The sequence below is a fragment of the Rhinopithecus bieti genome, unplaced genomic scaffold (assembly GCF_001698545.2).
Source record: "Rhinopithecus bieti isolate Rb0 unplaced genomic scaffold, ASM169854v2 scaffold_23411, whole genome shotgun sequence".
NCBI classification, from domain to species: Eukaryota; Metazoa; Chordata; class Mammalia; order Primates; family Cercopithecidae; genus Rhinopithecus; species Rhinopithecus bieti.
In genome coordinates, this window is record NW_016811046.1 from 182,325 (window position 1) to 205,829 (window position 23,505).

The window sequence follows — 23,505 nt, forward strand, 5'->3', positions numbered from 1 at the left end:
GGTGAAGATATCGTCCATCTGCGTAAGAACTGAAACGCTGAAAGTAAATGATTTAATTTCATATTATTCTTGGACCTTTTTCTTCTCCAAGGCAATTAATGTATTGCAAGTAAGTATGGGAAAATTTTAAGGTACATTTTATGTACCTTAAAATTGTCAGTGTCAATGACAAACTCATATATGTGTGTTTCTGTTCAAGTCATTGCACCAGCAATAGATCCTTGCACTCAATAATTCATTTCTGTATATCAGAAAAATCCAGAAACTATTTTTTATGTTGAAAATCCAGAGTAGGGATGGAAATATTGCAAAATATATTCCTTGTTATTGGAAGTGTAAAGTGCTAAAGAGAAGAACTTAAGTATGAAAAAAAAAACCTTTCTTTTAATTCAGCACTCATGATTAAGTTACAAAGCATTTAAAATATGTTAATCTAATCAACAACACCATAGATTTCTGGGATTGCTGAACTGGTGGGCAAAATAAATTATGCTTTGAGTCATACACAAAGAGAAAAAAGTCAGTATATTATGGGATAATACTATAGTTGATTTAGTGACATCAAATATATACTCTTTTTTTTGACTTTGCAAGAGTACTAGGAAATGAAAATTGTACATATTCACAATTTGAAGTCAAATGTATCAGAACAAGAATGAATTAAATGCCTTTTTTTGGAAATAATGTATTTACAGAGTTTGACACAAAGAGAAATAGCTAAGATTCTACAACTCAGAAGAATTAAAAGATACTTCAGTAACACAACATTGACTTTTAATGTACCAGTTCATTGTATCTTACAGAAAATGAAAACATTTTTGTTTTTTTTGGTAATACAGATTGATTCTTCTCCTCAAATTTATACTTGATATCTATGAAATGCCTTTAAATATTGGTTTTCTTTTAATCAGGTGGCTTAATGACTTTTGTATTTTTCATCTCTTTCGTTGTACATCCATTGCCGCTCTGGCAGTAGTGAGCTATGATACAGTTAACTTCTTAACAAAACGATGTCAGTTGTCCATTGATATTTCTTAATGCATTCTATGCTAAAACCTGATAAGTGATTCGCTTTTAATCCTCCCCTCCTTAGTGGTCAGCTACTCCATGAGACCACCATATTCTTTGGAGTACTAAAATCAAGAAACCCAGAATGGCTGCCAGCAACCAAATTGGAATCTCCTTTGAGCCTACTTCTAATTGCCAAAATAAAAAGTGACTATATTATTGCATAAAATAACACTTTAACAGGTACCAGCCCCCTTTCCATGAGAGAAAGTTTAAATTTACAAATGCCATATTTGGCTTAAAGTTACTGTGATACAATATGGCAGTACTCATTTAAAGACGGCTTCCAGTGTTAATGTGACCAACTTATTTTCATTCTTACATTGTCTTTTTATTTGAATTGCTTCTTTTGGTTGGGTTTTCAATGCAGATGTCTCAGTGAAATGTGCAGATATACTTTGTTCCTTACATGGTCACCAGTGTTAATTATGGACAAATACATTAAAACAAGGGTTCCTAGCCCAGCCTCCCATCTAATCTCTTTGATACTCTTGGAATCTAAGTCTGAGGAGTGATTTCTGAATTAGCCAGTGTTGTACCAAACTTTCTGTTAGAAATTGTATTAGAACAACCTTTCTTTTCCAGACATGCTCAGTGAGACATCTTGGGTAATGAAGTAGGAAAATAGACATTTGGTGGAAAACAGCAAAAGGAGAACATTAAAAGACTAATTCAAGTAGGAGTATAAAGGGCATGGAAATTCTGATCCTTTGAGAAAATGAGAAAACAAAATTCTGCTCAGCAGTATTCATTGTGTTAAGATTTTTTGTTTTCACATGAATGGAAAATGATGTGTAATTGGTATAGATTTTAATCAGCTAACAGTCACTCCAGAGATTTTGATCAGCACCAATTCCTATACTAGTAAGTATTTAAAAGTTAAGAAATACTACTACATTTAACATTATAAAGGTAGCGTTCTGGACATAACTGAAAATTAGATGCTTGCTTCAATAGAAATTTGTTCCTACTTGTATTTCCAACAAAATTATCAGAACATACATAATAATAGTTCAAGTATGGACTTCTTCCAGTGAGCTAGCCCCCATATTTGAGGTGTTAAAGTTGTTATTTGGGAGAAAGTCCCCTCTTTAAATAATATATCATCTTATCCTAGACCATTTAGGTATCTTCTTTAATTTAGAAGTGTAAGTTCTATTTATACCACCAGTGTTTGAGTTTAAACCTTACAAAATCTTTGGATTTATAGTTTTGTACAGTTTGCATATCCAACCTAACTTAAAAATGTGCACGCATAACATTGTCATCTTTTAATATTAAAGCATCTGAAAATTTTCAGGTATGTTTTTCATGAAAGAAAGGACCTACTTTTATTACAGTATTTTGTCTGAATAATATATGATTATAGTTATGGTTTCATGGACTTCCAATTGTTCTATACCTTCCACACCCATAACTCTATCTTTATAGAGTAAATTTATTAGAATTATTACAGAGCCTTAAATGCAACCACAATCCATTCAGGAAACAGATTTATTTACTCATGTTCATGGGAGGAAAATCTACATAAAAACATTCATGAAAGCATACCAGCTATGTCATACTTGGATTATTATAGTAAATCCCATTTATTAGAATTCATTGTGAAACAATGGGAAACCATGAAATGTAATTTGAATACAAATATTGGTCCCTGTGGGGTCTCAGCAGTCATAAAAATATAGGAAAACAGAGCTTTATTTAAGATTGGAGCTGCTAATGTGGAAAATTGTGTTTTGAAGCTGGACTTAACCATTTATTCAAAACCCTGAAGATTTTAGTGTAAACTCTTTGATGACAGCTTCAGCATTTAATTTAAGCCTAATGATGACCAGCAAGGAAAGTGACATCATTAACCACATTTTCTATTTGGGATAAGGTTTAGAACTACACTGTTGACTTTCCCCCCCGAACACAGGCACTAGTTGGGTTTTCTAGTGTATATACAAATAGGAATAATAAGAATTTTGAAAGTTGGGTCTTTGTTTCTGCATTAGGGATTCCTTTTATAATGTAATTGATTTTCATATAATGTAAATATGGAATATTAAATAAGTTTAAAGTTATTTTATAGGACAATAACATTTCATAGGCTAACAGAAAACCAAGCTGCTAAATTTTACAATTTTTCTGTCCAGCAGTTTATCTATTTAACTGCCCTGAGTAGATGCTAAATGCTGCTTAGCAAATGGCCCTTAGAATTTAAATACAACTCAGTAAAGCTACTCAAAAGATAAAACAATTCCTCTCAGACATGTGTAATTTTAATTATAAGAAGGTAGAAGTCTTTCATTGGTTAAATATTATCTGCTTATTTATGTGTCATACTTCATATAAATGGGATTATTAAGGAGTTTTAACTGTGCTTGTTACTATGGATTGGAGTTCATATGAATTTTTTTTTTTTTTTTTTTGGTCAAAAAGGCAAGATTTTAAAGAGTAAAATATTCTGTCTATTGGAGACTTGAAATATTAACTTTTAGAAAGGTATAGATTGTTCCCCTGTGAAACTGAGTTTTGTATAACCTCTCAGTTTATGTAAAGAAGCCTGTATTTCAAATTTGTTACTGTAATTTGTTTATTGTAGTGCATTTCAAAATTGTACAAATGTGTAAAGTTTGTGCTTGTGAAGCCTGCTGCTCTGAGTAGCTTTACTTTCCTTAATTTAATCCTAGCAATTCTCAAGCTATTGCATGCCCCGTTCATGAAAGGATACTTTATTGGGATGATACAGCTTAAAGAGTTTGGCTCTAAGTCTCCTTACGTAGAGCTTCCCTTAAGTTTATATTAATTTATAATATATATTGAATGATAGCTTTACAAAAAACAAATCAATGAATTGATCTTTATGAAAATGACTCTTTACAGTAAGTAAAAAAGGGTTATCACAGTTTTGGTAACTTGCATGAGTTCATATTGGAAAAAAAAACACCTTTCACATGTTCTTTATGACTTTAAAACTGATGTGCTCTAGGGGCACATTCAGTTGTATGCTCTGAAGCAGTAGACACCATACAGCTTATGCTTTTTATCTGGGAAACCCACGAAGCGCACTGCAGCCTCAGTAGGACTGCAGCGCCTTCTTGGCCTAGAGATAGGGTAGCGGACGCTGCCATCCGCCAGCCAGCCCGCATCACAGCGGTCATATCCAAGAAGTTTCCAGGCAGCAAATATCTGGCCCACTTTTGCAATCTGAGCACCATCATTGAGACAAGCTTGCACCGCTTCATCATAGGTCAGTTTGGTGGGGTGGATTAGATAGTAAAAACGGCCTGTAGAAAGAAGGAGACAGAGTAAATGGGCTGGTCTTCAGTTAAGCCACACAGAGATAGAAGGAGCCAAAGACGGAAGTGTTTCTCAATGAAGGGGGATATAGAGCAATGTTTGTAAAGTTTTAGGAACATAGAAATGTCAATTAAATGTAGTGTCCCTAGGTCACTTCCATTAAATTAGTTTTTCCCTTGCCCCTTAATATGTGTCCAGACATGCCCTTTTATAGCTTTAAAAAGAAAAGGGAAATGGCAGATACAGTTTCTGTTAGCTAATTAGTGACTAAAAGAGCCCTTCTGTGGCACTAGAGAAGACAGAATTCCATGTTAAAAGCAAGGGCTATTTAAATTCTAGCTGTAGCAAGACTGAACCCCAGCACAAGTTTCTGGAGAGGCAAAATTTGAATGTGAAAGGATCAAAACACATTCCTGACATAAAAGTCCATTTAAAAAAAATCAAAAGCCCTCAAGTCCTTTTCATTACAGGTATCAATTAGACATTATTCTCATTCAAAGACTACGTATGAAAATGCATAAAATACAGGAAGTCACTTGCCACAGATAACACGTACTCAGAATGTAAACTTAGTCTGTTGGTTCACTAGCAAAGAAGACAAATTTGTTTAGTTTTTTTCAACTTCCATTTGTTGAAACCCTGATACCTAACTATTTCTCGATTTCACTAGAAAGACAAATTAGTCTCGATCACTTATTGAATAGTGTTAATTACTGAGATTCCTTCAATATGTATTAAATATGTGTAAAATGTGTAAAATATGACTTCAACTGACTAAAAGTGATAAATACATATGGACTGAAGATTTTCTTATGCATCTTAGTTTTTGGTTGAATCTAATCAGACTCTCTTACCTGATTAGACATTGTAATATGATGTTCCCCTGCCCCTCATTAGATATAGGTTACTGAAGTATAAATTAATGCTTGCCAGTTCTTTCTAGACTGAGATGATGTGATTTGGAGAAAGGGTAGTGGCCACTGGAACATTAACTAGAGGTTAAGAACAATCACCTATACCAGAGTTCAGCAAACTATAGCTCAGGGGTCAAAAACTGGCCTCCTACCTGTTTTTGTAAATGAAGTTTTATTGGAATACTGCCATCTCCATCTGAGTTTAGCATTTTGATGGCTGTTTTTGTGCTATAACATACACACTTACAATGAGCCATTGCAGCAGACACCATATGGCCAGCAAAGCCAAAAATATTTATGATACGGCCCTTTACAGAAAAAGATTGTTGGCTAGACACAGTGGCTCACGTCTGTAATCCTAGCACTTTAGGAGGCTGAGGCTGGCTGATCATGTGAGGTCAGGAGTTGGAGACCAGCCTGGCCAACATAGTGAAACCCCATGTCTCCAAACAAAACAAAACAAAACAAAACAAAACAAAACAAAACAAAACAAAAAAAACAAACCACAAAACCAAAAAACAAAAATTAGCTAGGCGTGGTGGCATACACCATAGTCCCAGCTACTCAGGAGGCTGAGGAGGGAGAGTCACTTGGGAACCAGGGAGGTGGAGGTTGCAGTGAGTCCAGGTCGTGCCACTGCACTCCAGCCTGCGTGACATACAGGGCAATACCTTGTCTTAAAAAAAAAAAGAAAAAGATTGTTGACCCCTGACCTATAATCTCTTTCTATTTTTCCCAAAGCATATCACCAGGGACCTAAAATATAAATGATGGGGCCAAGGCTTGCTTCATAGGTGTGTGACCTGTGTCATCACACAGGGCGCCACATGGAGAAGGGCTCTGCATTTAGTTTAATGCTCTGCTGTCACCATCTTAAAATTTTTAACATTTTTGAACAAGGAGCTCCACATTTTCTTTCCTTTTTTNAAAAGTCAAGATTCTAAAGAGTAAAATATTCTGTCTATTTGAGACTTGAAATATTAACTTTTAGAAAGGTATAGATTGTTCCCTTGTGAAACTGAGTTTTGTATAACCTCTCAGTTTATGTAAAGAAGCCTGTATTTCAAATTTGTTACTGTAATTTGTTTATTGTAGTGCATTTCAAAATTGTACAAATGTGTAAAGTTTGTGCTTGTGAAGCCTGCTGCTCTGAGTAGCTTTACTTTCCTTAATTTAATCCTAGCAATTCTCAAGCTATTGCATGCCCCGTTCATGAAAGGATACTTTATTGGGATGATACAGCTTAAAGAGTTTGGCTCTAAGTCTCCTTACGTAGAGCTTCCCTTAAGTTTATATTAATTTATAATATATATTGAATGATAGCTTTACAAAAAACAAATCAATGAATTGATCTTTATGAAAATGACTCTTTACAGTAAGTAAAAAAGGGTTATCACAGTTTTGGTAACTTGCATGAGTTCATATTGGAAAAAAAAACACCTTTCACATGTTCTTTATGACTTTAAAACTGATGTGCTCTAGGGGCACATTCAGTTGTATGCTCTGAAGCAGTAGACACCATACAGCTTATGCTTTTATCTGGGAAACCCACGAAGCGCACTGCAGCCTCAGTAGGACTGCAGCGCCTTCTTGGCCTAGAGATAGGGTAGCGGACGCTGCCATCCGCCAGCCAGCCCGCATCACAGCGGTCATATCCAAGAAGTTTCCAGGCAGCAAATATCTGGCCCACTTTTGCAATCTGAGCACCATCATTGAGACAAGCTTGCACCGCTTCATCATAGGTCAGTTTGGTGGGGTGGATTAGATAGTAAAACGGCCTGTAGAAAGAAGGAGACAGAGTAAATGGGCTGGTCTTCAGTTAAGCCACACAGAGATAGAAGGAGCCAAAGACGGAAGTGTTTCTCAATGAAGGGGATATAGAGCAATGTTTGTAAAGTTTTAGGAACATAGAAATGTCAATTAAATGTAGTGTCCCTAGGTCACTTCCATTAAATTAGTTTTCCCTTGCCCCTTAATATGTGTCCAGACATGCCCTTTTATAGCTTTAAAAGAAAAGGGAAATGGCAGATACAGTTTCTGTTAGCTAATTAGTGACTAAAAGAGCCCTTCTGTGGCACTAGAGAAGACAGAATTCCATGTTAAAAGCAAGGGCTATTTAAATTCTAGCTGTAGCAAGACTGAACCCCAGCACAAGTTTCTGGAGAGGCAAAATTTGAATGTGAAAGGATCAAAACACATTCCTGACATAAAAGTCCATTTAAAAAAAATCAAAAGCCCTCAAGTCCTTTTCATTACAGGTATCAATTAGACATTATTCTCATTCAAAGACTACGTATGAAAATGCATAAAATACAGGAAGTCACTTGCCACAGATAACACGTACTCAGAATGTAAACTTAGTCTGTTGGTTCACTAGCAAAGAAGACAAATTTGTTTAGTTTTTTTCAACTTCCATTTGTTGAAACCCTGATACCTAACTATTTCTCGATTTCACTAGAAAGACAAATTAGTCTCGATCACTTATTGAATAGTGTTAATTACTGAGATTCCTTCAATATGTATTAAATATGTGTAAAATGTGTAAAATATGACTTCAACTGACTAAAAGTGATAAATACATATGGACTGAAGATTTTCTTATGCATCTTAGTTTTGGTTGAATCTAATCAGACTCTCTTACCTGATTAGACATTGTAATATGATGTTCCCCTGCCCCTCATTAGATATAGGTTACTGAAGTATAAATTAATGCTTGCCAGTTCTTTCTAGACTGAGATGATGTGATTTGGAGAAAGGGTAGTGGCCACTGGAACATTAACTAGAGGTTAAGAACAATCACCTATACCAGAGTTCAGCAAACTATAGCTCAGGGGTCAAAACTGGCCTCCTACCTGTTTTGTAAATGAAGTTTTATTGGAATACTGCCATCTCCATCTGAGTTTAGCATTTTGATGGCTGTTTTGTGCTATAACATACACACTTACAATGAGCCATTGCAGCAGACACCATATGGCCAGCAAAGCCAAAATATTTATGATACGGCCCTTTACAGAAAAGATTGTTGGCTAGACACAGTGGCTCACGTCTGTAATCCTAGCACTTTAGGAGGCTGAGGCTGGCTGATCATGTGAGGTCAGGAGTTGGAGACCAACATAGTGAAACCCCATGTCTCCAAACAAAACAAAACAAAACAAAACAAAACAAAACAAAAAAAAAAACCACAAAACCAAAAAACAAAAATTAGCTAGGCGTGGTGGCATACACCATAGTCCCAGCTACTCAGGAGGCTGAGGAGGGAGAGTCACTTGGGAACCAGGGAGGTGGAGGTTGCAGTGAGTCCAGGTCGTGCCACTGCACTCCAGCCTGCGTGACATACAGGGCAATACCTTGTCTTAAAAAAAAAAAGAAAAGATTGTTGACCCCTGACCTATAATCTCTTTCTATTTTCCCAAAGCATATCACCAGGGACCTAAAATATAAATGATGGGGCCAAGGCTTGCTTCATAGGTGTGTGACCTGTGTCATCACACAGGGCGCCACATGGAGAAGGGCTCTGCATTTAGTTTAATGCTCTGCTGTCACCATCTTAAAATTTTAACATTTTTGAACAAGGAGCTCCACATTTTCTTTCCTTTTTTTTTTTCTTTTTATTTATTTATTTTTTCTTTTAGAGATGGGGTCTCACTATGATGCCATGTCCGGTCTCAAACTGCTTGGGCAGTCCCCCTGCCTTGGCCTCCCAAAGTGCTGGGATTACAGGCGTGAGCCACTGCACTGAGCCCACATTTTCATTTTACACTGGGCCGCACAAATTATGTGGCTGGTTCTGAACAGAGCAAGAGAAGGGTTGAGAGGAGTATGAATAAAATGAATCAGTCATCAACACTGCTGCAACCTTTCCTTCTGCTTTCACCTTGAGAGTTAGTTCTACTTTCTTTTTCTTGCTCACTCCCCACTTTGTCCTGAGTTCTGTTGATCATCTATGAATAAGTGTATATGTGATTGTGAGAGGGAGAGCATGGGTAATAATGAAGGCACACTTACTTTGATTGAGAGAACCATATCCTACAGAGGGCACACACTGGCAGCATCATCTTTGACAATAGGTAACACATCTCAAACCACATAACAGTTTCAACTATTTCATATAAAAATGGGATGAAATAAAATGTAGGAGTACTGAGAATATGTACTTGTGCTTGACTTATGCGGATATTTAAAATTATGATACTCAAGAACTTTTATATCTTTTAAAACTAGAACAAAACTTCAAAGCTTGTTTTGTTTGTTTTCTAAGAAGATAAGATTAAAAGCCAAGTGTAGTGTTATAGTATGGAATAGTCTCTGAGACAAGAAAGAAGGCAGTACAGTTATTATCTTACCATTGAAATTGGATGTAAAACAGAAAACATCATATCTGCTTTTATCTTTATCCCAAAATCCGTAGTTCCTGACTCCAGGCACCGTGTTCTGGCCCCCACAGGGCTCTCTGGGCTTTGTGATGGGATATTGCACAGAGCCGTCACTGAGCCAGCCGGCATTGCACCAGTCCAGCCCGCCCCGCCAGGCGTCGTACAGCTGGTCGAAGGAGGCGATCACAGCATCCTGGTCCAGACACGCCTGCTGAGCCTCGTGAAAATTCAGATTGTACCGCCCCAGTCGTGGAAAGTAAGGGAATACCACACCTGTGCAAAAGAGAAAGCAAGGAGTCATTAGAAGCCCCAAAACTAACAACTCTGAACAAATCCCACCTAGCTGGTGAAAAACACAACAGATCCGCCGTCAGATGAGACGGTAGTTTTTCGTCAACTAGCAACTGTTTCTCATGATCCCTTTCCCCTTCAAGCAGCCTGTCAGTTCTGAGAATCTCATGATTAGCTTTTTTGTTTGATAACTTCAGTGATTTACTGCTTTGGCTATGAATTCAACTCAAACCTTAAAATTCTCCTTTCTGAAGACATCTGTCCGCAGATTACAGTTTCCAAATAGCCTTCCCTGAGAACTTACCATTTACTGCCAGTTCCTAGCCCTATAATGGGTTACTACTGAGCTCCCTCACCCAGGGAAAAAGTCAGTATTGAATACTAAGAGTTGGTGGCAGATATAGAAATAGTCAGTGTTGAATACTAAGAGCAGAGGGGACGTAGTGCTCAAAGAGAAGGTATTTATCAAAATTCACAATGTTTTTCTTAGTAACTTTTCCTATATCATTAGTAATTAGTTTTATGTAGTCTTTTAAATGTATAAAGAAGCATATTAACAAATGATTCAAATGTAGATATATAACTCTTTTACATGGTCTTCTAATAACTTGCAGATAAGTAACCTTCACTTAGGGGGGATTCTTATTTGGAGAAACTCAAAAGCAAACTTGTCTAACCCATGGCCCACGAGCCACATGTGGCCCAGGACAGCGTTAAATGCAGCTCAACAAAAATTTATAAACTCTCTTAAAACATTATGAGGTTTTTTGTGATTTTCTTTTCTTTTTTTCTTTCTTTCTTTCTTTTTTTTTTTTAAGCTTATCAGCTATCATTAGTATTAGTATATTTTATGTGTGGCCCAAGACAGTTCATCTTCTTCCAATGTGGCCGGAAAGCCAAAATATTGGATACCCCTGCTAAAGTGGATTCCTTTGCATATCTAACAAGAACATAATTAAACAATCTTATTTCACATAAGACAGATCTGTACAGTGAGGCACACCTCCATAGAAAGCATCATGATACTCTTATATGTTTACTTTTAATGTAGCCCTTATTCCTATTTTTTTCCTGCCCTTAAATAGCATGACTAAAATAAGGGCTTTAATTTAAAAGTATTTCCATTACTATTTTTCAACTTCCACATGTATATATTGCAAACTGAAAGTAAGGGGTTTGAAACTTTTTTTTTTTTTTTTTTTTAGACGGAGTCTTGCTCTGTTGCCCAGGCTGGAGTGCAGTGGCCGGATCTCAGCTCACTGCAAGCTCCGTCTCCCGGGTTCACGCCATTCTCCTGCCTCAGCCTCCCGAGTAGCTGGGACTACAGGTGCCCGCCACCTCGCCCGGCTAGTTTTTTGTATTTTTTTAGTAGAGACGGGGTTTTACCGTGTTAGCCAGGATGGTCTCGATCTCCTGACTTCGTGATCCGCCCATAAACAGGAAAAAATAACTTCTCTAAGCTTGTCGTATAAAAGGTAGGTACAGAATAGACATCCATTGATTGACTAATGCCAAATAATTAAGTTAAATATTTTGAGGACAAAAGTTCCTTAGCAAATGTGAACAGTGTGACTTGGCATTTGATTTTGCCTGGGAAGATGTATAGCTTTCCAAAACATTTCTTTTGGTCAAATAATTATGGGAGGTGACTGGGCTGTCTCACAACACTCTGCCCAATTTCTTTAAAGGCTAAGGATTACCAAATAAGAAAGAAAAGTTGCATCACTCGCTGAACTTTGAAAAGGACTACTGTGTCAAAGTATTTCTCCCATGGTTATTAAAAGATAACTAATTTAGAATCATTATTCAAGGGCTTGCCTTGAATTTTTGAATATAATGAGAAATAATTAGTATTTTAGCATGTGGAATGCAAACATTTGTCCCACTGACACAGTAATTTGGTGAGTTACAGCACATGTGCTATTTTACGAGACTGCAGATGCTATTCAAGATGAAGCACAAACTCACTAATAGCATAACCATACACAGGAAATATTTCTTTACTAAATTGTCCTAGAAGACACTACAAGAAGAAATTTCAATGGCCTTAAATCAAGTCACATCCACTGAAGGCCTCCGTAGGACATGTTTGTCCCTGTAGGGCAATCCAGCTGGCACCATCCATGAAAGGCAGAGATCCAAGAAGGCTTCCTGATCTCATTCTGCCTTCTCAGGTTCTTGGCTGAAGGATCTATAAGCTGAATCAGAGCCAAAAGGAAGGAGTAAAAGCCTCTCTTGGTTGCCACTAACTCCTGTGGTGATGGGGAGGGAAGGCCTGGACATGGTTCTATCTAAGGAGGGCTCTGTCCAGGCACTGAGCTGGGAACCCAGTGAGTGCTGGGAAAAAACTATTATGGTGCCCTGGTCCCTCATATCTTTTATCCTCTTTCCTCGGCAACCCTGGGAGTGCTGATGAAAAGGAAAATATTCAATTTATTCAGTAGACATTCCCTTTTTAGCTAGATCTTAAAGTGACAGAAAAATCTCAAAGTGTCTGAACCTGAAGAGAGAAAGAAACCAGTGGGGTTGACTTCCATTTCCAAAATGGCTGAAGATGGTAATATTGGAGAATGCAGAATATTTTAATTTATATTAATTTTAAAGACCTGGAAAATCTTTCAGGTTTAAATTCACTGTAGTGTGTTTTGGTAGACTCTCATAAACATCGGGAAATTTTTTTCTCTAGTAATTTGTCCTTGATTAACCACTGAGCATCACTTAAATATGACTGATTTAGTTCCACATCCAGTGCTATGTATTTTTATTTGAGTTGTTTTCAAATTTAACATAATTTCATACAGTCATGTTTTAGAGTCAAAGTGAAACATGTTAAAATTTTAGTATTTTTCAATTGTAAGAATTGTCAACCAAGTGTTGTATCAGCTCAAAAGATTTACTTAGCAAATTTGAATTACTGTTTGATATGCTGGAAATAACATATTCCAAGTAAATCAAGGTAAAGCTCTATGCTTTACTCAAAGTTTTAAAACTTTCCCTATATTCTACAAATTTCACATACACATTTCAACAGCAAGATGTCTCTTACCAGCAGCACCGTTTTTGGAACTTCATGATTGTTAATATTTTATTTGTTTACTTGTTATACTTCTGGCTAGTTAAGATTTTAACATCCAATTGCAGCAACCTTCTTGGCTCTGTAGAAAAAATGTGCAATTCTTACAGCTGAATTATGGAGCGAATGGTTGCTTTTATCCAGTGTTGCAAAAGAAGAAAAGTTAAACTTTTATGGATGGGAAAGAAGGTGGTATGATTATCCAAGGAATAACTGACTAATTTATCCTTCATACTTATATGTCAAAATATAATCAAAAGGGACATGTAAAAGTTAAAGTAAGTTTTAATAATTACATAAAGTAAATATTTCTAGTAATAAAAAGGCAGAGACCATATAGCATAAATAATATTACCTTCCTTAGTGCCTGTCATAGTGATTATCCATGCTATGCACATATCTGAAATTGTGTTTCTATTTCTGATAGTTCTCAGACTATAATTTTGTATATTTAGCCCCATTTTCACCAATGGAAGATGAATACAATGGAAGTTTGGAAGCACAAGTGTCATGTTTTTCATATCATTATTTGTGTATTTATTGTTTGCTGCGCTCAATTGAATTGCTGATTCTGTAGTCCAAGCTTCTCCCTGAATTCCTAGGGACACTCTTTTGTTATATCTGTATAAAGCTTGGTTGCTTGTTGGGTGCTATTTCTAGGTAGGTAATTGGCAGCAATCAGAGGGCTCTGCCCTATCCAAGATTCTGTATGAAAATACGGTGTTTCCATATCTAATTCCAACTCACATGAAGGTCAGTCTTTGTTAAGGATTTACAATTTTTTTTTTTTTTGTCAGTGTGATTATATGGCCAGTTCTTAAACAACAACTGACAGCAAGGCACTGTGCTTGGTACTCTAGGACATAGGTATGGGTGTGGCCTCTTCCTATATTTGACAGGATATATATCTATCTATATATATATGATTTGAATCCAAGACAGAATAAATACATGTAGTTTGGATATATATATGGTTTGAATCCAAGGCAGAAAAAAAGCTTGTAATACAAATAGGAGCTATATAATGTAGGCATCATGAAGAAAAATTTTTTTTCTACTTGGTAAAATTCTTTAGTGTAAATAGCATTTAAACTGGTATTAAGGGACCAACACAATTAAAGATAATGTGCAATTACAGTTGGAAAAGCAGCTCAATCAAGGCATTTAAAATGAGAAGCTTCCCTGGTCCTTTGGTGCATGTTAGAAGACTGACAGGGAGCTTGAGTACCACTGCCTGACTGGTAGATAGTCACATGTAAGAATGTAATTGATCATGAAAAAGGTTAAAAATGAGAATGAGAGCTAATAAACGATAACCAGAAGGTATGTCTTTTGCCATATGTGGTTCAGCACAGATTTCAAACTCTTATGCATATTAATCTGCTGCATCTTGAGCGTCTATCCCAGAATACGTGGAGATTGTCCTTAGCTTATGTTAAGTTTTCTCAAATTTTATTTTTATGGCTTTTATTTTATTGTGACTATCTTAATTTGTTATAATTTTACTTTGAAATATCAATCCTCATCTTACTCTGAAGTATATTTAGATAAAATAATATCCCATCTGAGTTTTTCTTGAAAATTATTCTGTGGTAGTGGGAGTAAGAAAGCAAACTAAAATAAGATTGGCTATATCATGATACTTTTTGAAGCTGGATGATGATATATGGATTCATTGTACTATTCCTTTTACTCTTCCAAATGTTTGAAATTAGCGACAATGAAAAGTTAAAAATTTTTATCCCACCCTGTCACCAATCTGAGACTTAATGCAGGCAAGCTGGAATGCTCTTGGTGGTATCTGTTGTTCACATATTTGCTTTGAGGAATTTCTCTCTCTTATGTATGGTGCCCTCTCTCCTGCTTTTTCATGCTCTTTAGCTTTTGAAAGGCTTACCTTCATGGTCCAAATCAAGTATCTCTTTATTTTTTTTTTGAGACAGAATCTTGCTCTGTCACCCAGGCTGGAGTGCAATGGGGCGATCTCAACTCACCGTAACCTCTGCCTCCTGGATTCAAGCGATTCTCCTGCCTCAGCCTCCAGAGTAGTTGGGATTACAGGCGTGCATCACCATGCCAGGCTAATTTTTGTATTTTTAGTAGAGATGGGGTTTCACCATGTTGACCAGGCTGGTCACAAACTCCTGACTCCAAGAGATCCACCCACCTCAGCTTCCCAAAGTGCTGGGATTACAGGCGTAAGCCACTGCGCCCAGCTAAATGTCTCTTTCTTAAGAATGGTTTCCATGACTCCCACATTGCACGCACACTTTTTGTATTTGAAAGTACATTGCACGCACACATTTTGTATTTGAAAGTTTAAACACTTTGTTTCAAACATTCTTTTACTTGTAAACTATTTACTGAGCATGAATTTTGTTCTTGGCTCTTGAATGTCCTCAAGTAGATCAAGTTTAACAGACAAATTTACAAATATTTACAAAACAAAATGTGATTAGAACTATAATGGAAGTCTACATAAGGTGCTATGAGAATATCATGGAGGAGGGAAATTTAACAGCTACCATGAGCACAGGACAGGTCCTAGCTTATCGCTCCAGTAACTTTGGGTCTTTCAGAATTTTCTGAAGCCTGAAGCTGCCGAATGCTGCTGTTTTTTTTTAAAGCCTCTCCTCTACCAACAGAAAATTTCTCCTTCTTGCAAACCCTCAAATCACAGTGGAGGAGAGCATAGGCTTCATCCAATGCCTTTGGTATCAAATTCCAGCTCTAGCTCTTACTAGAGCTAGCCACGTTATCTTAGAAAAAGTGTTGGTCTTAAGCGTCATCTATAAAGAAGGTTGACTGAACAAGAACAAAATAAGTAAAACATATGATTATAGAAATTTGTGCCCACTTATTTTACTGACTTCTGCCTTATTTCATTAAATTATTTGAGAATCTTTAATGGACTATACGTTTTTTGAATGAAAAGATCAAAGATTGGAATTCTTTCTGTCTCATGACACAAAAATAGCACTTGTAAAAATATGTAACAATTAAATTGGTTTCTTGGACCACATTTACTTAGCTCATATGCACATACGCTATATGGCAGGGAATATTCCCTAAGCATGGAGAATCTGGAGATTTGCAATGGTGCAGAGCCTAGGAGAAAACAAAATTGTTTGCTTCTTCCCCTTTCAGCATCCCTAATTGTGTCTTGGAGGAGACTTGATTTGACCCTATAATGCATTATGCTGTAACACAGGCTGAAGCTTCTTTTAAACAATGACCTTATTTTTATTATATTTATTTTTATTATTTCCTTCTATTTCTGGTAAGTTATACTGGTTTCTTTTAACTTAGAGTTTAATTTTGTAAAATAAACACAGAGAGATAGTAAACATTGCATGTTAATTACTTAAGTTTAGGAAATATTTTGCTATATAAAGATAGGATTTTAGAAGAAAAAGTAACAACAGATAATAGAATTCAAACTCGTTTGAGGATAAGTGACCTGCCCCAGTTACAAAACTGATACCGGCAGAGTTGAGGTGAAGCTAAGCCTCTTAATATTACTAGCTCAAGGCTCTCTCCAACCTTTAATGCCCCTCTGATAAATAGTTTTAATTAATATTTGATGACCGACTGTCTTCTCTAAGTCAACTCCTTCCATCCTGAATAATGCCAATGTTCATGGATACTAATGTGAATCAATAAAAACTTAAAGCACAAGGTGGCAGGTACTCAGGGCCAAGAACTATCTATGAGAGACAAGGAAAGGTCACAAAAATGTACTTTACAATGTTGTGCAATTTATTAGATGTATAAAGCAAATAAATCTCCATACACGTGATAGGATTGTATGGGATTCAAAAGGTCAAATAGTCAGTGATATGCTAGTGGACCAAACAGATATTTTTCCAAAAGCCACAAATCTGTCCTCGGGGGTAAAAGGAGCTTCTAGCAAGCATACACTTAAGAGTTTTATGTAAACAAGGAAGGAAGGCATTCTATCAATGCTCCCAAAATCCACCCTTCAGTGTAAAATAATGCTGAAATTTATGAAAAATAAGATGTCTTGTGATTCATGAGAAACTAAGGAGAGGAGTGTCTCTAGAGGGTGGACATTGGGCAGAGGGGAGGCAAGGATAGCAAGGACACTTTTTATTGTACGGCTTTGTACACATGTTGGTTATTAAACCTATTGGATGGCTTACAAATTGAAGCAATAGAATTCTCCCACAAAATGCCTTGACCAAATGGCTAAGAGACTCTGAACGCTTACAAAATCACTTCTTTAGAAGAATATTTAAAGCTAGAGGTTACTTTTTTGTTGAATTAAGGTTTTGCAGTCATTTTACAGAATATGATTACATATATTTTAGTTAGCAGATGTCCTTTACAAAACATGCCATTATTTTGAAACTGAGATAATTTTAGAAACATAATACAAAGAAGTACACAATCTGAATTTCTCAATAACAATATAACAGAATTTAAATTTTGAGTAGCATAAGGCAGTATCTGAAAACCGTTAATTCAGTTCCACTGCACGTTTCTCCTAGTTACAAACAGCTTCAATTTTGCCCATAAGCATTGTGTGTACATTTCAAACATGAAAACTGAAATCAAAGGCAGACTATAGAATACAAAAAATAGAAAAAGATGCTGGGCAAGGACTTTTGGTTTTTCACTTTATTACTGTGGTAACCACTAGACATTACTCCTAATGAAAAAACGCAACTGTTAATGATAATTTCTACGTTGAATGTGACTTATAGATACTTACCTTGTAAATCCAGTGCTACCACAGCAGTATCGTCTTCTAATCCTTCAATCACCTCACACTTATATCTCCCATAATCTTCCAGAGTGAGGTCTGTGATGACCAGAGAAGCATCATTATCACTGCCTCCCTTCAGAAACACCCTACCCTGGTAGCCTCCATAGGTTTTTTTGTGGTATCCCATGGAAACAAAAACATCCACTTCCTTGAGGTAATCCGAAGTTAGCTTGGTCCACTTAATTCGGATTTTATGGATTCCTGAGCCAAATGCTGTAGGGTCTCGATAAAATTTACATGGCAGTGTAACATTGCCACCTCTGTGTGAGAACACCTTGGCTTGCTCTGCTTCCACAAGTAGACGGGGGCCATTTTCTGCTATAATTAAAAAGGAAAAAAAAAAAAAAAGAAAATAGCTATTAATATACTTTCAGACATTTTCGTAAAATGAAATATGTTACATATACAGGATATCTGACAAAGGGTAGCTTTGGGTAGTTAGCTTCTTCTCTACATAATCTCTTTTGAACCATATAGAAAGTGACCTCTAATAACTAGAGGGTATCTCTAAAGTAGTCTTGTATTTTAAACCAAAGGGAAAGAAGTTACATTATCGTCAGTAAGAAATATTGGATATAAGACTCCACAGTCATTTGAAGGTCAATGATTTCATAATAAATTCTATTTATTATTGTTTCAATTTTTTTCTTCTACATTTAAATATCAAAAACATAGAAACAAGACCAAGAGAAGTGAGAGAGTTGCATGATGGGTTCATCAATATAAACCCAAACATTTCAAGGTAAGGTAAACCCAGCTGGGCTTTCTAACACAATAAGTTTGTATTGTACTTACAGGCAAAATATGAAGCAACATGATTCACTTTCATTGTACTGTTCTGGCCAAAGAACTCGGAATATCCTCACATTTATGACTTCTAGTCAAATATACACCTGTGTTAGGCTATTTTGAAACCTTTCAGGAAATATGTATTTCGTTTTCACAGAAAGATTAGACAAAGGTAATTTTAGTAAATGCTTTTGACAAATTCCAGAAGATTTTGAAATGTATTCCTCAAAATTTGAATGTTAAAAGCATATCCAAAGTTATACTTCTTTTCCAATTAACCAAATAATTATTTCCTTCTTTACCCCCTTAAATATCCTTCTATTCTCTCTCTTTGCTTCCTACTATGTCTTATTTTGCAGTTATCTTATTACTTCCACCTTTCCTTTCCTTGTCCTTTTGTTTTCCTCCAAGGACTTTATTGCCTTCCAAAGAGCACCACAATATCCTGAGTCTGCCAAGTCAGCAGGTCTGCCGTTTTCTACATACCAGCTGTTATTTTCAGATCTTGGCTTTCTCTGGGGTTTCCCCCTGGCTAGCATATTGTGCTTTTGACCTTGACAGTGTCTCTTGAGGATGTGCAAGATTTGAAAATGAGAAAGTGATATAAGCGTTCCTGGATATGGATATCTTTGTGTCCATACACAGCTTTCAAAGCTACCAAAGCTGCCCTTCACACAACTCTGCAGACCTCTTGCCTTGGGCAGATAGGTGTTGAATAATCCTTCACCATGAATCATTTAAGATGTCCAGGTCACTAGGAAGAGTAGCCATGTTGAGACACACAGTTATTGAATGGCAAATATAGGATTTGGATTTTAAAATAGAAAGTGTCCAAAAAATAGACATAGCATCTCTATTTTTATCATACAGCAATCAGAATTAATATTTTTAATGAGCATATCATTTCATTTATAAATGAGTGCCAAGCCTCAAAAAGCTGAAAAGTTTAGCAAAGCCATCAATGCCCCTCACTTCGAATAGATAACGACATGCGAGGATGATGGCTTCATTTAGTATTTAGTTAAGAGGAATCACTAATCCAGCTCATTAAGCATTTCCTTTATATTCCATTCTTGAGCTCATTATTTAGGACCATAGAATCTCAAGATATAAAAGATAAATCTGTGTAATTATACCCTACATACAATTTTTCCCAGGCAATATCCACAATGCCTGCAGGCAAGTTCTACTGAAACATCTCTAGTGTCTTCTTTCTAGGAGGAGGAAAAAGTGCTGTCGACTAAGTTTTCTCAGTAATGCCTGAGGTCATAGGGAACATTTCCTCACCAGTATCTTGTGGGGGGCAAGGGTTGGGGGTGGGAACACCCCAGGAGCTGGGCCTTCCCATACTGGAACATAGTTTAGATAAGACACATAGCTACAAGAGGTCTCAGTTTCATTATCCTTTCAAGTTGTGCAACCCCTAAGCCCTAATTTCCTTATATGTGAATTACAGATACTATTACCTACAATATACAATTAACCTAATACATATAAACACTTAGGACAATGGCTGACCAATACGAAGTTAAAAGTCAAAAATAATCCCCAAATGCACTGGCATAGAGGATGTTATACAAGTTGCGAACAAGGGCTCTAATGTGACATCGACCTTGGTCTAACTTCACTTCCTCAATTTACTAGCTCTGTAGCCTTGGGCAAGTTGTGCAACCCCTAAGCCCTAATTTCCTTATATGTGAATTACAGATACTATTACCTACAATATACAATTAACCTAATACATATAAACACTTAGGATAATGGCTGACCAATACGAAGTGTACACTAACTACTAAACTGTTCCTACTGCATAGATTTTACACAGTATTTTCCAACTAAGATACTGCCCAATATAGAGCATAGTTTTGTCATATATTAGTCTTTCATAATTTCACTTATTTATAAAGTTTTGAATCATGTGGAGTAAAAAGTAAATACATAAAATGCCACCTGTGAGACTTGGAAATAGGAGACTTGGAAAATTGGGAGGTTTAGTGTAATCATAAATGATTCCAGAATGAACACAAGTTCTAAATGTTTTATAAATTAAAGGGTTAAGGCAAAGATCAAAACTCTTATATAAGGGACTCAGACTTCTAATTTTTTTCTGTGATTAACTGTAAACCATCTTGCAGTATTTTAGAAGTGTAGGCTTCTGATTTTGTTTGTGTTTTACTTCTACTCCAGCACTGTGACTAGAGGATGACTTGTGTGGTATAATGTTGAAAATCAAGCAGACACCAAACATCCACTGACCCTCACCCAAAATAGTTTTTTAACAAGTCTATCAAAATGTATAAAATTCTACCATTCTCATTTGTTTTGGGGTGTGTGTGTGTGTGTGTGTGTTTGTTGAGGTAATAGATGCCAGAAGTCTTTGACTGAAATTCAAAGAACCCTAGCAAAGATAGGTAATATATTTACTGACTAAGGCCATTAAGGTTCCTTAGGCTAAACCTCCAAAAATGGCCTTAAGAATAATGTTTTTGTTTGTTTGTTTGCTTTTAGAAGATCTACACTGCAAACTATATAGCACTGAGCATTGCTGGAGAAGTGGTCTGTTGAAGGCTCTCCCACACCTTAGCTGTTGGACTCTGATAAGTCTACCTCATGAGAATCTTGAGCTTGCAGTTTTTATCAGGTACTATGTCACAGGTTGTCATCACAGAGACCAACCAGGAAACACACTGAATTAGACAGGGAAAGGAAAGGGATGAAGACAGAGGAAAGGGAACCACAGGTGCTGATTACAAACTTTGCACACTCTTGCCTAGAGAAAATCTTGAATCTGATAATTGGATTTAAACTCCTGGATCAGTTTGAAATTAATGTTTAAATCAAAACTGTTTGATTGGGGATGGGTGCAGTGGCTCACACCTGTAATCCCAGCACTTTGGGAGACTGAGGCAGGCAGATCACTTGAGGTCAGGAGTTTGAGATCAGCCTGGTCAACATGGTGAAACCCTGTCTCAACTAAAAGTACAAAAATTAGACAGGCATGGTGGTGCATGCCTGTAGTCCCAGCTACTCAGTAGGCTGAAGCAGGAGAATTGCCTGAACCTGGGAGGCGGAGGTTGCAGTGAGCTGAGATTGCGTCACTGTACCTCAGCCTGGGCAACACAGCAAGACTACGTCTCAAAAAAAAAAAAAAAAAAAAAAAGAACTGTTTGATTAGCAGGCTGTTGCACAGCAATTGAAATGCAAAAGATAAAAATAAACCTTGATAATTAGAATAAATATTGCTTGTTTTTTTTTTTAAATAAAACTATGTAGCATACAACTGTCCATTTCCCCTTTTCCTTTCAGTATGAAAAGGTGCACATAAACATTTGCATATTGTTGAAGAGCTTAATTTTGTCCATAAATGAGGCTAAATGTTGAAATTGGGGAAACTGCAGATGTCCAGTGGGGGACTGAAATTTTTTAAAGTGCAATTTACAAGTAAATAAATTCCCCATTTCCATTAGTGACAATGACTGGAAAGATCTGATGCCCTTCAAAGCTCAGAGTTGTCTCCAGGGGAAACAACAGGGCCTGGTGAGAACACTAATGGGGACTCACTGAACCGCTGGAGCCTCGTTATTATCTTACAAATTCTGCTGTGAAATCCAGAGGACGTCATTTCGTTTCACCAAATAATAAAATAAATGGCCTGAGCAAACAACTGATCTTTATACTTGCTATGAAATTTAGATGAAGACTTTTAAACAATAGGACAAACACAACTGGAGAAGAAAAACAATTTAAAACTATGACATTGAACCACTGCCTATTTTCTTAGTCCTAATAAAAGCACAAAATTTGTTTGGCAGTTCATACCCACAGAAATCTAGGTAACAGGAAAAAGGAAAGGGTGCTTTGGATCAAAGTTTATGTGTGTTTTTGGCTTTTGTTTTCTTTTGAAACAGAGTTTCACTCTTGTTGCCCAAGCTAGAGTGCAATGGCGCCATCTTGGATCACTGCAACCTCTGCCTCCCGGATTCAAGCCATTCTCCTGCCTCAGCCTCCCAAGTAGCTGGGATTACAGGTGTGTACCACCATGCCCTGCTAATTTTTTGTACTTTTTAGTAGAGACGGGGTTTCACCATGTTAGCCAGGCTGGTCTAGAACTCCTGACCTCAGGTGATTCACCTGCCTCGGACTCCCAAAGTGTTGGGATTACAGGTGTGAGCCACAAAGTTTATGTTTTTAATCCATACAAAGTCACACCTTAAACTTAGGTCATATGTAGTTATATACTTTATGAGTCATCATGGGAAATAATGACGGTACATGAAATTGGGAGCCATCCTGGAGAAGGACAGGGATGATCAGCTGTCAGGGGCTTCCTCACTCCTCTCCAGAAAGCCTTTCCCACTAGAAAGCCGCCTTTTTCATCCCTCCCTTCTCATGGTCCTTACACCACTCATTTTGAAAGTGAAGCCCTTGGGAACCTCCCTGATACAAATCAAAATTTCAATGTTAAAAAATAAGTTTGTCTTTTTAAAATGAATTGAGGATGGTGCAAGATAGCCAGTCTTGATGTTGGTTACTTTCTCCACCGGTGTATGGATGAAGTAGCCTCGAGACTTTTGGATTTCCTAGATTAATAATAATAATAATAATAATAATAATAATAATAAACCCAACTGGGGAATGTGTTTAAGATGGCTAAATAAGAACATTAAAAATAATCTCTCTGGCTGGGCGTAGTGGCTCACGCCTGTCATCTCAGCACTTTGGGAGGCCGAGGAGGGCGGATCACGAGGTCAGGAGATCGAGACCATCCTGGCGAACACGGTGAAACCCCGCTTCTACTAAAAATACAAAAAATTAGCCGGGCATGGTGGCGGGCGCCTGTAGTCCCAGCTACTCCAGAGGCTGAGGCAGGAGAATGGCGTGAACCCGGGAGGCGGAGCTTGCAGTGAGCTGAGATCCCGCCAC

General features: G+C 36.9%; 1 protein-coding gene across 2 annotated transcripts in view; it reads right to left on the reverse strand.

The window, feature by feature from the left end:
* Positions 1 to 756: 756 nt before the first annotated feature.
* HAPLN1 (hyaluronan and proteoglycan link protein 1) overlaps positions 757 to 23,505 on the reverse strand; it is an 86,529-nt gene continuing 63,780 nt past the window's right edge. For both annotated transcript variants that reach the window (XM_017893441.1, XM_017893442.1), the window contains 3 exons: positions 17,740 to 18,111; positions 9,611 to 9,913; positions 757 to 4,340 (listed from right to left, as the gene is read on the reverse strand). In XM_017893441.1, the coding sequence (XP_017748930.1) occupies positions 4,051 to 4,340; positions 9,611 to 9,913; positions 17,740 to 18,111 (965 nt within the window). In that variant the 3' untranslated portion in view covers positions 757 to 4,050. The remainder of the gene's footprint in view (positions 4,341 to 9,610; positions 9,914 to 17,739; positions 18,112 to 23,505) is intronic.